This window comes from Ochotona princeps, chromosome 4, assembly GCF_030435755.1.
Source record: "Ochotona princeps isolate mOchPri1 chromosome 4, mOchPri1.hap1, whole genome shotgun sequence".
NCBI lineage: Eukaryota > Metazoa > Chordata > Mammalia > Lagomorpha > Ochotonidae > Ochotona > Ochotona princeps.
Window position 1 is genome coordinate 70,787,684 of NC_080835.1, and position 13,980 is coordinate 70,801,663.

At 53.5% G+C, this 13,980-nt stretch overlaps 1 protein-coding gene across 3 annotated transcripts; it reads left to right on the plus strand.

Annotated features, from left to right (window-relative positions):
• The first annotated feature begins 7,196 nt into the window (after nucleotides 1–7,196).
• On the plus strand, nucleotides 7,197–13,525 carry SLC37A4 (solute carrier family 37 member 4). Of its 3 annotated transcripts, XM_004585147.2 has the most exons (10): nucleotides 7,197–7,284; nucleotides 8,744–9,087; nucleotides 9,808–10,040; nucleotides 10,305–10,548; nucleotides 11,038–11,196; nucleotides 11,364–11,449; nucleotides 11,902–12,015; nucleotides 12,213–12,278; nucleotides 12,584–12,722; nucleotides 12,821–13,525. In XM_004585147.2, the coding sequence occupies exons 2-10, from the start codon at nucleotides 8,940–8,942 to the stop codon at nucleotides 12,985–12,987; spliced, it is 1,356 nt and encodes a 451-aa protein (XP_004585204.2). In that variant the 5' UTR covers nucleotides 7,197–7,284; nucleotides 8,744–8,939; the 3' UTR covers nucleotides 12,988–13,525. The 3 variants fall into 3 exon arrangements, with proteins under 3 accessions (XP_004585204.2, XP_004585205.2, XP_058519778.1); XM_004585148.2 differs by lacking the exon at nucleotides 12,213–12,278 and having other exon boundaries at nucleotides 7,198–7,284; XM_058663795.1 differs by lacking the exon at nucleotides 7,197–7,284 and having other exon boundaries at nucleotides 8,945–9,087; nucleotides 9,777–10,040.
• The last annotated feature ends 455 nt before the right edge of the window (nucleotides 13,526–13,980 follow it).

Genomic DNA, 13,980 nt, shown 5'->3' on the forward strand with positions numbered 1-13,980 from the left:
CGTCAGAGAGGTGCCAACAGTTTACTACTCGGCCCACACCCATTCCTAGATCTTGTACTCTCCAGGTGGGTCTGCAGTCTAACTTGATGGGATTTGCACCCTGTCCCAACACTTGCCAACCAATGCTGCAGCAAAGCCCAACCAGCCTGCACTTACTCTGGTTTGCGCATGCACCAGTGGATACAGTTCATTAGCCCAGCCTGGCTCTCCCCTAATTCAGTTCATATGCAAGCCAATAGGTGTTACAGGCCTGTCTGGCCTGGTATGCCCCCAGTACCAGTTCTCAGACTCACCGTTGGGAGCAGTGGCCCAGCAGGGGAATCTGTACTGCCCCCTACCAAGCTCGCACCCATCATTCTGGGTTCTCATGTGTACTGGTGGGTACTCCGGCATGCCCAGTCTGGCATGGCCCGCCTCAATTCGACATTTGCTGGGGGGTGTTCAAGCCTGACCTGGCCCAGCCAGCTCCAATTCCCAGCCCTAATGTGAACTGGCTGGTGTTGTGGCTCAGCCCGGCCTGTCCTGCACCCCATTCTCGTTCTCAGATTTGCCAGTGGGCATTATGAACTGGTCCATCCTGGCCTGCCCCTACACCTGACCCACATTCATGCTGGTGGGCACGGTAACCCTACCTGCCTGGTCAGGGCTGCTCCTTGCTTTGGTTTTCATGCTCACCTACTCCTCTTCATTGCGACAGAGGAGTTTCCAAGCCCCTCTATTAGGTCTCCTTCCAGTATGCTTCATCTATTACATATTAATTTCTCTGGCAGAATCTTCTAACTTAGACCAGCTGAGCTCTGGCCATTGCAGACATCTGGGAAGTGAACCAGTGGATGGAAGATCTCTCTCTCTCTCTCTGTCTCTCCTTCCCTCTCTGTAACTCTGCCTTTCCGATATAAATAAATAAATAAATCTTTAAAAAGATAAAGACAATTGGTTTAACTGCAGCTGCATACTATATTCCAGCTATTAAAAACAGCAAGCATTAGTTCAATTTGTTCAGCTTTGTTTCTGTAATATTAAAACATTATAATTCAGCTGGGCAGCATTTAGAGTTTTGTTTTGTCTTGTTTTGAAGCAATCTGTGCCCCAGAAGAAGCTGCAGGCTCCTGGCTTCTGACTGGCCCAGGTCTGGCCATTGTGACCATCTGAGGAGTGAATCAGGGAATGGATAATCTCTCCATCTCCCTCTGTCTCTCTTCTCTCTATAAATTCGCCTTTAAAATAAAATAAATAAGCCTATTTATTTATTTATCTATTTATTTATTTAAAAGTCAGATCTACAGAGAGAAGAAGAGACACAGTAAAAGAACTTCCTTCTGCTGGTTCACTCCCCGAGTGGCCACAACAGCTGGAGCTGAGCTAATCTGAAGCCAGGAGCCAGGAACTTCTTCTAGGTCTCCCATGTGGGTGCAGGGTCCTAAGGCTTCGGGCCATCCTCCGCTGCTTTCCCAGGCTACAAGCAGGGACTAGATAGAAAGTAGAGCAGCCAGGATATGAACTGGTGCCTCTGTGGGATCCCGGTGCATCCAAGGTGAGGACTTTAGCTACTAGACTACTGTGCCAGGCCCTAAGCAAGTCTTTTTAAAAGGATTTTTTTTTTTAAAGATTTATTCATTTTATTACAGCCAGATATACACAGAGGAGGAGAGACAGAGAGGAAGATCTTCCGTCCGATGATTCACTCCCCAAGTGAGCCGCAACGGGCCGATGCGCGCCGATCCGATGCCGGGAACCTGGAACCTCTTCCGGGTCTCCCATGCGGGTGCAGTGTCCCAAAGCATTGGGCCGTCCTCAGCTGCTTTCCCAGGCCACAAGCAGGGAGCTGGATGGGAAGTGGAGCTGCCGGGATTAGAACCGGCGCCCATATGGGATCCCGGGGCTTTCAAGGCGAGGACTTTAGCCGCTAGACCATGCCTCCGGGCCCTAAAAGGATTTTTAAAAGATTTATTTATTTTTGTTAGAAAGGCGGATATACAGAGGAGGAGAGACAGAGAGGAAGGTCCTCTGTGTAGTGGTTCACTCCCTAAGTGACTGCAACAGCCAGAGTTGAGCTAATCTGAAGCCAGGAGCCAGGAGCTCTTCCAGGTCTCCCAGGCGGGTGCAAGATCCCAAGGTTCTGGGCCATCCTCAGCTGTTTTCCCAGGCCACAAGCAGGGAGCTGGATGAGAAGCAGGACTGCCAGGATTAGAACCGGCGACCATATGGGATATGGGCGCGTGCAAAGCGAGGACTTTAACCACCACACTATCGCGCCGGGCCCTTAAAAGGATTTTTTTTTTTAAAACAAAACTGGTTATGCCAGATTAAAGTTCAAAGAAGGTCCAACTTTTGTTAAGGGAACATTGTAAAATGACAGTTCTTGACATTCCAAACTTCAACTCAAACAATCTATTTCAAGCCATACAGTACAGTATCTTTACATGGGTCACTACTGCAAGATATGCAAGATAATCTAAAGAACTAAAATGTCTAGACAGTAGTTGTAGCCAGTAGTGGGTGCGGGGGATGGAGGGATAGGGTGAGCAGCAGAGGGTGGCCTTTCCTCCTCCCCTTAGGCTAGGCCCAGGTTCAGTCCATCCAGCCCTTCCCCTGCTCCCACCTGTCCCCACCGGCTTGGCACTGGAAGGTTCAAGCAGCTGTCTTGTGCCTGAGGGCTGTGGTGGCTTCTGCCACGGGCCAATGGAGCCAGTCAATTGAAGCTGTCCGTGTGCTACCTCTTCAAGAGCCTGGCCTGATGACTCAGCTCCATCACGCTGGGGAAACAGCTGGAAGGCATCTGGCATAGTTGTGCCCAAGGAGGAGTTCTTGGCAGTGGTGGAATCTCCAGCTGCTCCCCCCGGGGGTTGGGGACATTGTTTGGGCCCCAGACTTTGTGGTTGATGTGGGGAGCACAGAAGAAATCTTTCTGGAGTATCTATCCTCCCTGGGGGAGTCTCTGTTCCGTTCTGAGGTGAGGCCTACAACCTCTCAGAACACTACTGTAACACTTTCAGCAACAAAGTGGCACAGTTCCTGACTGGGCGGAAGATTCCTTGTTACATCACTGATCTGCCCTCTGAAGCCCTCTGAATCCTTCTTCTCGCCCTTCAGCCAGACCAGGTGCTTCCGCCCCTCCTGGACTCCATCCAAATCCAGCGTCCTGGAGGGGAGCACCATGGGCAGACCCAAAAGCCAGAGCTAATGGTACCATATAGGACTGCCTCACCAGAGCTTTTCCTGTGTAAACAAAACAAACCCTACCAGATTCCTATTTTATAATTTTACATCAGAGCTAACAACCAGGGGACAGCTTTTTAAATATCCCAGTGAAGTAACTCACTAGGCTGCACATAGGACAATGCTGCTAAGAAACAGAACAAAGTGCCACCCTTTCCAATAGTATTACACTAATTAGGGCTGAAAATAAAGTCTATCAAATACACCAGGCACACGTTAGCCAGTATTTCATTGCCTTAACAAATGCACAAGAGGGCCTGGCGCAGTGGCCTAGCAGCTAAAGTCCTCGCCTTGAACGTGCCGGGATCCCATATGGGCGCCGGTTCTAATACCGGCAGACCCACTTCCCATCCAGCTCCCTGCTGTGGCCTGGGAAAGCAGTTGAGGATGGCCAAAAGCCTTGGGATCTTGCACCCACATGGGAGACCTGGAAGAGCTCCTGGCTCTTGGCTTCGGATTGGCTCAACTCTGGCCGTTGCAGAGGTTCCTGGTTCCCGGCTTCGGATTGCATCAGCACCGGCCCGTTGAGGCTCACTTGGGGAGTGAATCATCGGATGGAAGATCTTCCTCTCTGAATATCTGACTTTGCAATAAAAATAAATAAGTCTTTTAAAAAATGCACAAGAAAATACACTTGCAGCGGGAGTTTTAGAGGTTGGGGTCAAGGATTGGAATTAAAAAAAAAAGTATTGGAATTTTACATATTTCTCGCTCAGCAAACCCTTTACCCAGGAGAAGAGGGAGGCAGAGAGACAGTGGGAAGGACTGGACCCCATGCCTTTATAGGCCCCTGTCTGAATGCAGACCACACTCTCAGTTCTCAGCGTTTTCCTGATCAGCCAGGTGTATTCTCTCCATTAAATTCTGCACCCTGGCTTTCCTGTCTGACTGGTGAGGCATTTTGACCCAGATTCCATGTGGAGATGAGCCCATCTGCTCTGATGGATGCCCTACCCCACTAATCCCGGCTACGTTGGTTGCTGCTGCTTCTCTGTCTCACATCTGAATTCTTTGTTTCATGAAGACAAAACCCTTATCTCACTGGTTTTCACCAACACGCCCCAATCTGTCTACTCTGACCTTCACTGTTGTGGCTCAGTGGCTGTCTCCTGAATGAGGAGGAACAAAGAGGCACATGGGAATACTTTCCTTGGTTATGACAGCTGCACCGATCACATAGGGGACCTTGTACTTAGGACAAAAGTGGCCAAACACTATGGGGTAAAGCTCCATGATATCTGCAGCCGGCTTTCCTATGATTCAAAAACAGATCTACGTATACGTATTTATAGAGAGATCAGGCAAACATGACCAAGTGTTAATGTTTGTTGAGAAGTGAAGGATATTGTTGCATATTTGTGCAGATATGAACATTTCCAGGGGTCAGTATCATGGCTCAACAGACCAATCCTTAACCCTGTGGCACTAGCATCCCATACAGGCACCTGTTCAAGTCCTAGCTGCTCCACTTTCCATCCAGCTCTCTGCTTATGGCTTGGGAGAGCAGGGGAAAATGGCCTAGGTTCTTGGGTCCCTGCACCCATGTGGGAGACTTGGAATAGGCTCCTGGCTCCCAGCATTAGATCATATCAGCTGAGCTCTGGCTATTGTGATCACTTGGAGAGAAAAGTAGCAATGAAAAACCTTCTCTCTCTGTCTTCTCTCTGCAAACCCGCTTTTCAAATAAAAATCAATAAATCTTTAAAAAAATTTCTTTTTTTTTTAAAGATTTATTATTATTGGAAAGCCAGATATACAGAGAGGAGGAGAGACAGAGAGGAAGATCTTCCATCCGATGATTCACTCCCCAAGTGAGCCGCAACGGGCCGGTGCACGCCAATCCGAAGCCAGGAACCAGGAACCTCTTCCGGGTCTCCCACACGGGTACAGGGTCCCAAAGCTTCTTGGGCCGTCCTCGACTGCTTTCCCAGGCCACAAGCAGGGAGCTGGATGGGAAGTGGAGCTGCTGGGATTAGAACCGGCGCCCATATGGGATCCCGGGGCTTTCAAGGCGAGGACTTTAGCTGCTAGGCCACGCCGCCGGGCCCTAAAAAAAATTTCTAGGCCTAATGCAGTAGCCTAGTGGCTAAGGTCCTCACCTTGCATGCTCTAGGATCCTGTGTGGGTACTGGTTCATGTTCCACTGCTCCACTTCCCTTCCAGCCCCCTGCTTGTGGCCTGGGAAAGCAGTGGAGGATGGTCCAAAGCCTTGGGACCCTGCACCTATGTGGAAGACCTGGAAGAAACTCCTGGTTTCAGACTGGCTCAGCTCTAGCTACTGTGGCTGCATGGGGAGTGAATCAGCAGATGGAAGATCTTTTTCTTTGTCTCTCATCCTCTCTGTAGATCTGATTTTCCAAAATAAATAAATAATTAATCTTTTAAAAAAATTCTATTATACAATAATCTAGCCTTTTAGACCCAGCAGACATTTTCCAGCAGTGACTAGCCTTGCTGCTGATGACTGCAGACACTTGTCCCATGCCCCAGCACAATGACTCAATTGCTAAATTGCTAAATCCTCACCTTGCAAGTGTCAGGATGACCCAAAGCCTTGGGACCCCGCACCTGTGTGGGAGACCCACAAGAACATCTTTGCTCCTGGCTTCAGATTGAACACACAGAGATTATCCAAGTTCACACTGTTCCAATGAGAAGTGAAGGCTTACTCTCTTCCCCGTCCTTCAAATACTGTGGCATGCTGCTTTATCTGTATCTCTGTCCACCAGTGATCTCACCACCAATTAAAACTTCAAGTTGTCAGATACAGAGAACTGCATTATTGATTGCAGATAATATCTATCTAGGGATGGGCATTATGGAACAGCCCAGTAAGTGACCACTTGACACGCCTGCGTTGAGTGCAGTTCAAGTCCTGGCTGCTCTGCTTCTGATCCAGCAGAGGACGACCTGAGTGGCTGGGTTCCTGCTACCTGCTCGGGAGACCTGGAGTTACCGGCTCCTGGTTTCAGCCTGGCCTAATCCAGACTATTGGGAGCATTTCGGGTGAACCAGTACATGGAAAATTCCCTTTCTCCCTCTTTGTCACTCTTTCAAATAAATTAATATATCTTAAAAAAAAACCCTTCAGCATATTGAGATTTGTCAATATAGCAAGTTAGGCTGCTGCCTGCAATGCCAGTATCCCTTATGCAAGCTGGTTCTCATCCCACCTGCTCTAGTTCTGATCCCTGCTAATGTGCCTGAAGAAGCTGCAGAAAATGACCTGAGGGCTTGAGCCCCTGACACTCCTGTAGGAGACCTGGATGGAGTTCCAGGATTTTGGCTTTGGCCAGGACCAACTCTGGCTTTTGGGCTTTTGCCACCATCTGGGGGAGCGAACTTGTAGATGGAAGGTCTCCTTCTGTCTACTTCGCTTTGTAATTAGGCCTTTCAAATAAATAAAATCTTATATATATATGCACACACATACATTACACATACATATACACACACGTATTGAACAGTGGGCCGCAACCTAAGCTAAGCCTCCACCTGCAAAGCTGGCATCACATATGGGTGCCAATTCTAGTCCTAGTTGCTCCACTTCTGATCCAGCTTCCAGCTTATGCTCCTGAGAAAGCTGCGAGGGATGGCCCAAGCTGCTTTTGTCCCTGTACTGACATGAGAGACCTGGAAGAAGCTCCAGGCTCCTGGCTTTGGCCTGGCTCAGCTCTGGCCGTTGCTGCCTTTTGCGGAGTGAAGCAGCAGATGGATGGAAGATTCTCTGTCTCTGTAGATCTGCCTTTCAAACAAAAAACAATTAAAAAAAATCAACATATACACAAATCAGAAAATCCAGTCTCGACTAGACTTCTAATTTGCGAGGAACTCAAGAACAATAATATTACCTCAGCACTCACTAAAAAATCGGTTCGTGGGATGCAGTGAAGAGGTGCACACCCGCGCGCGCCCCCTACGCGGCGCTGTCCCCGCCTCAGTGCCAGGCCTGCGCCCCTGGGGGCGGAGTCGGCTCCCGAACTGGCGGGACCCGCCCCCACGCACGGCGCGTGCGCGGCGCCGCCGTACCCCTCCCGCGCAGCTCGGGCTCCCGCCTCCACGCAGGTAGAAGGGGCGGTGAGCGGGGGGGATGGGCGGTACCTGAGGGCGTGGCCGGCCGGGAATCTGGGACCTCTAGGGGTGTCCTTGTGAGCGAACCCTAACTTTCAGAAGCATGGCTAATTCTTCCGAGGATAGAGAGCAGTTTCTGGGTCTGGGGGCTGCCGGGGAGCAACACGTGCTGCGTTTGTAGCGCCAGCCCTGTGGCCTGCGCCCCGGTCCCCAGAGGCTCCCACTCCGGAGTCGAGTGACCTGGGCGGCTTGAGGACGCCCGGGCTGGGCGGGTGCCTAGAACTGCCGCCTGTCCAGCCCCGTCTCCCCCCTCGGCGTCCGGCCGGATCCTGGCATGGTAGCCGCAGGGCGTCAGAAGCGAGGAGCCTCAGGGAGACTACGTGCGGTTGCCTGCACCGCGGCGCCTACGCCTTTCTGCTCCAGTTGCTTTCCCAGCCTAGTCGGGGGCCCTGGAAAGCAAGGCAGCTGGACATTTGCGGCCCCAAGCCGGCCGATGGCCTGCCCGCCCACTGCCCGCCCATCTCTGGGTTGGATGCCAGACCCGTAGCCTGTAGCCAGACGGGCGGGAAGCCCAGATCGACTCTGCAAGGTAATAGAGAATCGGAGGCAGCTCCCAGTGGCCTTCCGCCAGGACCTCAGCCCTTGGTGGGGGCTTTCTGCGTGACTGTGGGGGCCCGAGTGAGGGGGTTCCCCTGTTGGACAATTCTGCATCTTCAGTAGTCCTCCCGCATATCCACGGTTTCCGTTATCAAAGGTCAACCAAGGCTGGAAAATATCCGATGGAAAATTACAGAAATAAGTATTTTGTATTCACTCCAGTATATTGCAATCATCAGTTTATCAGTTACTGTTGTTAATTTATCCTAGATGTGCAGGTATAGGAAGAAACAGTACTTTAGAGTTTGGGTAAGATCCACAGTTTCAGGAATCCACTGGGGTCTTGATATCCCCCCTCCCACCAATAAGGGGGAGGCTGTTGTGTTAGGTAAGTTACACCTCACTGCCTGCTAAACATTGGGTTTCTGGGGGGCCTGGGTGAATTTTGGAAGTCTGGGTTGTTGGGGATATGTGTCTGAGTTACAGTGTTTGGGCTGGACATGGGTAGCTGCAGTTGAAACTAACCTAGCATCTCTTGCAGTGCCTGGCAGCCAGTGTGCTCTCTCTAAATTGCCCCCCAGGGAATGAGGGAGGTTGGGTGACTGACAGGTGAGCAGAGCGGGTCCACACAAAGAGAGCAGCCTCCTGGCCAGGGGCCCTTGCAGACATAAGTAATTAGGTTGAGTATTAATCACAGCCGGTTCACAGGCAGGTGGAGGTGGAAGAGGATGGGACAGCAGACATTTGGGGGTCACAGGGAGCTGGCCTGTTTTACAGGCATGCCTCCCTCTGGGACCCCCCCATCCCCACCCCCAATTTGGCACTGGGTAATCTCTTGTTTTCTTGTCTCCGGCAGGACACTGGGTTCCCTCGGAGCCGCCCCAGGCTTAATGATTGTCCAGAAGGCGGCTATAAAGGGAGCCTGGGTGGCTGGGCGGAGGAGGCAGCGGAAGAAACCTAACTCAGCAGATCTGGGCACCACGCAAGCAAGCAAGCCGCGGCTGTAGTCGGACATTTGGTGTCTTGGCCGGCAGGGCCTGTTCTTGTGTACCATGGCGGCCCAGGGCTATGGCTATTACCGCACAGTAATCTTCTTGGCCATGTTTGGTGGCTACAGCCTGTACTACTTCAACCGCAAGACCTTCTCTTTTGTCATGCCCTCGCTGGTAGAAGAGATCCCTCTGGACAAGGATGACCTGGGTGAGCCCTGGAATGGTGGGGTGCTGGGCTCAGGGGCGCAGAAGCAGCAGGAGCTCTGGATGCCAGTGTGGACAGGCATGTGGGCTGCCAGAAGCTGAGCCAGCCAGCACGTGTCAGAGCTCATGGCCCTCCCTGCAGCATCCTTGTACATGTGAGGAGGGCTGCTTCTCTGGGGTGTGTCAGTGCCTAGAAGCCACCTGCCATCCTTGGAAGCACGGAGGGTCTCAGCAAGGCTCCCACACCTGTGTGGGTGCATGCTGAGCCTACAGTGTGGGTGGTGGGTGGGCTGCCACTGTGAACTCTGGGAACTAGGCAGCTGACAATAGCTGGCCTAGCATGGTGCACCTCCAGAGGAGTAAGGCCTCCTGCAGCCCAGGTTCATATTTGGAATGGGCCACGGTGCCACTCAAGGCCTTGGGTTGGCTTCCAAGTTCTGCTCCCTGCTTGGGCCCTGACAATGGAGGCAGACCTCTCTAAGAGGCTGGGGAGGAGCCAGTGTGAGGCTGATGCTGAGAGAGAGGTAGGAGTGGGGACAGAGGTGACAGGGCCCCAGGGCTGGCTCTTCCTGCTCCCCTGAAGGGAAGAACCTGTCTCATCCTCTCCCCCACCCCAGGGGGAACCTGTCCACACCTGACCCCCTGCCTTCCTCCACCCCTCCTGTGCCTCTGCCCTGGCCCCTAACCCTGCAGGTATCCTGCTGCCCGCTCCCCTCTTCTGCAGGGCTCATCACCAGCAGCCAGTCGGCGGCCTATGCCATCAGCAAGTTTGTGAGTGGGGTGCTGTCAGACCAGATGAGTGCCCGCTGGCTCTTCTCCTCTGGGCTGCTCCTGGTTGGCCTGGTCAACATTGTGTTTTCCTGGAGCTCCACGGTCCCCATCTTTGCTGCTCTCTGGTTCCTTAATGGCCTGGCCCAGGGGCTGGGCTGGCCACCCTGTGGGAAGATCCTGCGGAAGGTGAGCCTGTTTGGATTGGCACAGGGGACACCTTGAGGCACCCCTCCCCTCCCCACCCTGCCCCATGGCAGGTGTCCTCTCAGACCAGCTCCTGTTGCTTGTCAAGATATTTTAGGAGCCTGTAAGTGGTGGGATCAGATGGCAAATGAGGGAGTTGGCCATGCCCTCATCCCTTGTAATGTGAGCTGCTAGGTCCACCCCTGACCCCTACCCTCATCACGGGCTGGAGACTGGGCACCTACTCTGTCCCTCTCTGCCCTACAGTGGTTTGAGCCATCTCAATTTGGCACGTGGTGGGCCGTCCTGTCAACCAGCATGAACCTGGCTGGAGGGCTGGGCCCTATCCTGGCCACTGTACTGGCCCAGAGCTACAGCTGGCGCAGCACATTGGCCTTGTCTGGGGCCTTGTGTGTGGCCGTCTCCTTCCTCTGTCTCCTGCTCATCCACAACGAACCTGCCGATGTTGGACTCCGCAACCTGGACCCCACCCCCTCCAAGGGCAAGAAGGGTGAGCCACCCACTCAAGCCAAACCACTGGGCACCGGAACTTGTCATTCACTCGGTGGAATTTTGCAGGGGGGATGCGAGGGCTCTGTGTCCCTGGGAGCATGCTCACCAACGGGAAGGGGTGGAGATGGAGAACAGATGAGGCATCAGTGCAACTACATCACTAGGAGCAGAGCTGACAAGCACGGCAATTCCTGTCCTAGCCTGTTCCTTCCCCAGGATCACACAGTTCCCTGTCTCAGACAGTATGCCATGCCTAAGTAACTTGTGTTGGCTTGGGAACCTTCTTCCATCCTGGTCCTCAGTTTGTCTTTCATCCAAAAAGGCTGGCTGGGAGTTGAGAGCAGGGGCATGAGGCTGGGGGTACCCTTCACATTGATCCTGACTGTGCTGATGGACTCTGAACCTGGAGCTGGTTAATGAGTGGTGGGGTACAGGTCAGAGCAGGGCAGCCAGAGTGGAGCAGAACCTGGGCCTCTTTCTGGTGCAGGCTCCTCGAAGGACGAGAGCACCCTCCAAGAGCTGCTGCTGTCCCCCTACCTGTGGGTGCTCTCCACAGGTTACCTGGTTGTATTTGGAGTGAAGACCTGCTGTACCGACTGGGGCCAGTTCTTCCTTATCCAGGAGAAAGGGCAGTCTGCCCTCGTGGGTGAGAGGAGGGTTGGCACAGGGGTGGGTGGATGATGGGATACTGATCCCCTTGCTCTGCTGAGATCGGGCAGGCAATGGCTGCCCACTCAGAGATACCCTCCCCTCCAACTGCCTGTCTGGATATAAGCCATTGTGACACAACCCCAATGTGTAACTCCATTCCAGGTAGCTCCTACATGAGTGCCCTGGAGGTCGGAGGCCTCGTAGGCAGCATTGCAGCTGGCTACTTGTCAGACCGGGCAATGGCTAAGGTGAGTGGGCAGAGGGGGACAGGAAGGAGCAGGGTGCCTTAACTCTTCGTAGCGTGGCTGGCCAGGCACTGAGAAGATGGAAGCCCTGGGCACAGGGAGGTTGGCAACAGCTGGTGTGGGCTGGGCGGTTGTTAATCTAGGCTCCTCTTATCTTACCCAGGGCCATGGGGGAAAGGGCTTTAGCTGATGTCAGCCAAGCTCTAGGCTTCTCCACAGCCCCTGGGAGAACTGGGCTTGGGGTAGATTTGATGCAGCTCCCCAGCACGTGCCCAAGGCCTGCCCCCAGGGTGGAATTTGGCCTCGGAACAACGTCATGAGCAAGTCCCAGGGCCTCCCAGAACCGCCACTGATTGCCAAAGACCTGTCAGCAGGAGCCTGCTGTGCCAGAGTCCAGGGGTGGGGGTTCCATATCCTGTTCAGCGGGCCTGACGCTGCTGGGACCATCCCCACAGGCAGGGCTGTCTGTGTACGGGAACCCTCGCCATGGCCTGCTGCTGTTCATGATGGCTGGCATGACACTATCCATGTACCTCTTCCGGGTTACAGTGACCAGCGACTCCCCGAAGGTAAATTCAGAAGCCCTGGCCTACAGCAGGAGACAGGAGAGAAAGCAGGGGTCACTGGCACATATCTCCTGCCTCTTGGCTCCAGGGTGGGCAGCTGTCCCTCCTCAGTTCTGTCTGCCCCTCAGTCCCTGACCTGTCCTTTGAGTGCCCTCCCCCATTTGGGGCCCAGTTTCCTTCTCTTCCTTCTGCTCCTCTAGGATGTTGCTTTCTGGACTCCAGCTCTTCACCCTCTCGCTGAGCTCACAGGCTTTACGGAACACGAGGTGCTTTAGTGACGTCTCTGGGTTCCTTCTGGTTGGACACACCTTGGTCCTGCTCACTCTGCTTTGGCTCTTGCCATTCCAGCCTGTGCATGTGCCAAGAACAGGCAGTGTCAGCTTCTGCCCCTACTTCCCATGCTCACCTCAGCCGTTGGATTGGCTTTTGTGATACCTGCTATTGTAGCTGTGTGCTGTCAAAGTTGTACTGGGGAGAGGAGGACAAGGGTTGCTTACTGTCCATTTTGCCGTTTGAGGCAGGGCTAGGCCAGTGGGAAGGCTTTCTGACTCGCTCCCCATTGCCCTTGCAGCTCTGGATCTTGGTGTTGGGAGCTGTGTTTGGTTTCTCCTCTTACGGTCCCATTGCCTTGTTTGGAGTCATCGCCAATGAGAGCGCCCCTCCCAACTTATGTGGCACCTCCCATGCTATCGTGGGACTGATGGCCAACGGTGAGTATGATGCCTTCACCTCACCCACTCTCATGCTTGTAAGTCCCACTGGCTGCCACCTCACGAATGGCTCAAGCATCTCCTCTCCTTTCTGACAGTGGGTGGCTTTCTGGCTGGGCTTCCCTTCAGCACCATTGCCAAGCACTACAGCTGGGGCACGGCCTTCTGGGTGGCTGAGCTGGTTTGCGCAGCAAGCACCGCTGCCTTCTTCCTGCTACGAAACATCCGCACCAAGATGGGCAGAGTGCCCAAGAAGGCTGAGTGAGGGGAGTGCAGGCTCTGGGGCATACTCCCACCCCCAAACACACCTGTGGCCTTTTCCCTGTACACAGTGGGGGTGCAGAGGAAGGGGGCTGCCCTGGCTGGAACTGAACCTTTGACCAGGTCTGGCCTTCTCCCTGGCCCAGGTGGCGCTGGAAGCTCTCAGTGGCTAATGAGGTACCAGCTCCCCCCTCCTATGCTCTATTTAAGTAACTTTTGTCTTTGGACCCCATTAGCTCCTATTTCCTGCCTTCAAACAAAACCCCTGCAGCCAAGGGAGTCTCCTGTGGCTGCCCTCCTCTGCTGGGCCCTGTCTCATCCCATTTTACCAGACCCACCTGAGTGGGGCTGTCCCTGCAGCCACAGGGCACACTCATGGCCAGTGACTTCTGCTCTGCCCTAGGGGGCAGTGGGCAGCCGCTCTTGCCAATACCTCAGCCTCCAGGGGAAGACAGGAGGCCAGTACCCCTGCATCCAGCAGGGGTACGGGTGGGGAGTAAGAGGGCTTATTATAGAAGATTAAAACTAGATTTGATACTAAACACTGTCGATGGATTGTCCTCTTTTTTTAAAGGTTTATTTATTTTTATTACAAAGTCAGATATACAGAGAGGAGAGACAGAGAGGAAGATCCTCCGTCCAATGATTCACTCCCCAAGTGAGCGCAACGGCCGGTGCTGTGCCAATCCGAAGCTGGGAAGCAGGAACCTCTTTCGGGTCTCCCACGCAGGTGCAGGGTCCCAAAGCTTTGGGCCATCCTCAACTGCTTTCCCAGGCCACAAGCAGGGAGCTGGATGGGAAGCAGAGCCGCCGGGACTAGAACTGGCGCCCATATGGGATCCCAGCGCATACAAGGCGAGGACTTTAGCTGCTAGGCCACGCTGCTGGGCCCGGATTGTTCTTTTTAAAAGGGAGATATAGAGGTGGGCTTTGCCCTTATGGTTAAGTCACTACTTGGAGGCCTGCAGCTCACATCGGGGTGTTTGCTTTTGAATCC

What these genes read in the sequence shown, in the direction of transcription:
- SLC37A4 (XM_004585147.2), top strand. Translation starts at nt 8,940, where the DNA reads ATGGCGGCCCAGGGCTATGGCTATTACCGCACAGTAATCTTCTTGGCC. An exon ending in CCCCTCCAAGGGCAAGAAGG is followed by an intron (nt 10,549 to 11,037) that starts GTGAGCCACCCA and finishes TTTCTGGTGCAG; the next exon opens with GCTCCTCGAAGGACGAGAGC. An exon ending in AGGGCAGTCTGCCCTCGTGG is followed by an intron (nt 11,197 to 11,363) that starts GTGAGAGGAGGG and finishes ACTCCATTCCAG; the next exon opens with GTAGCTCCTACATGAGTGCC.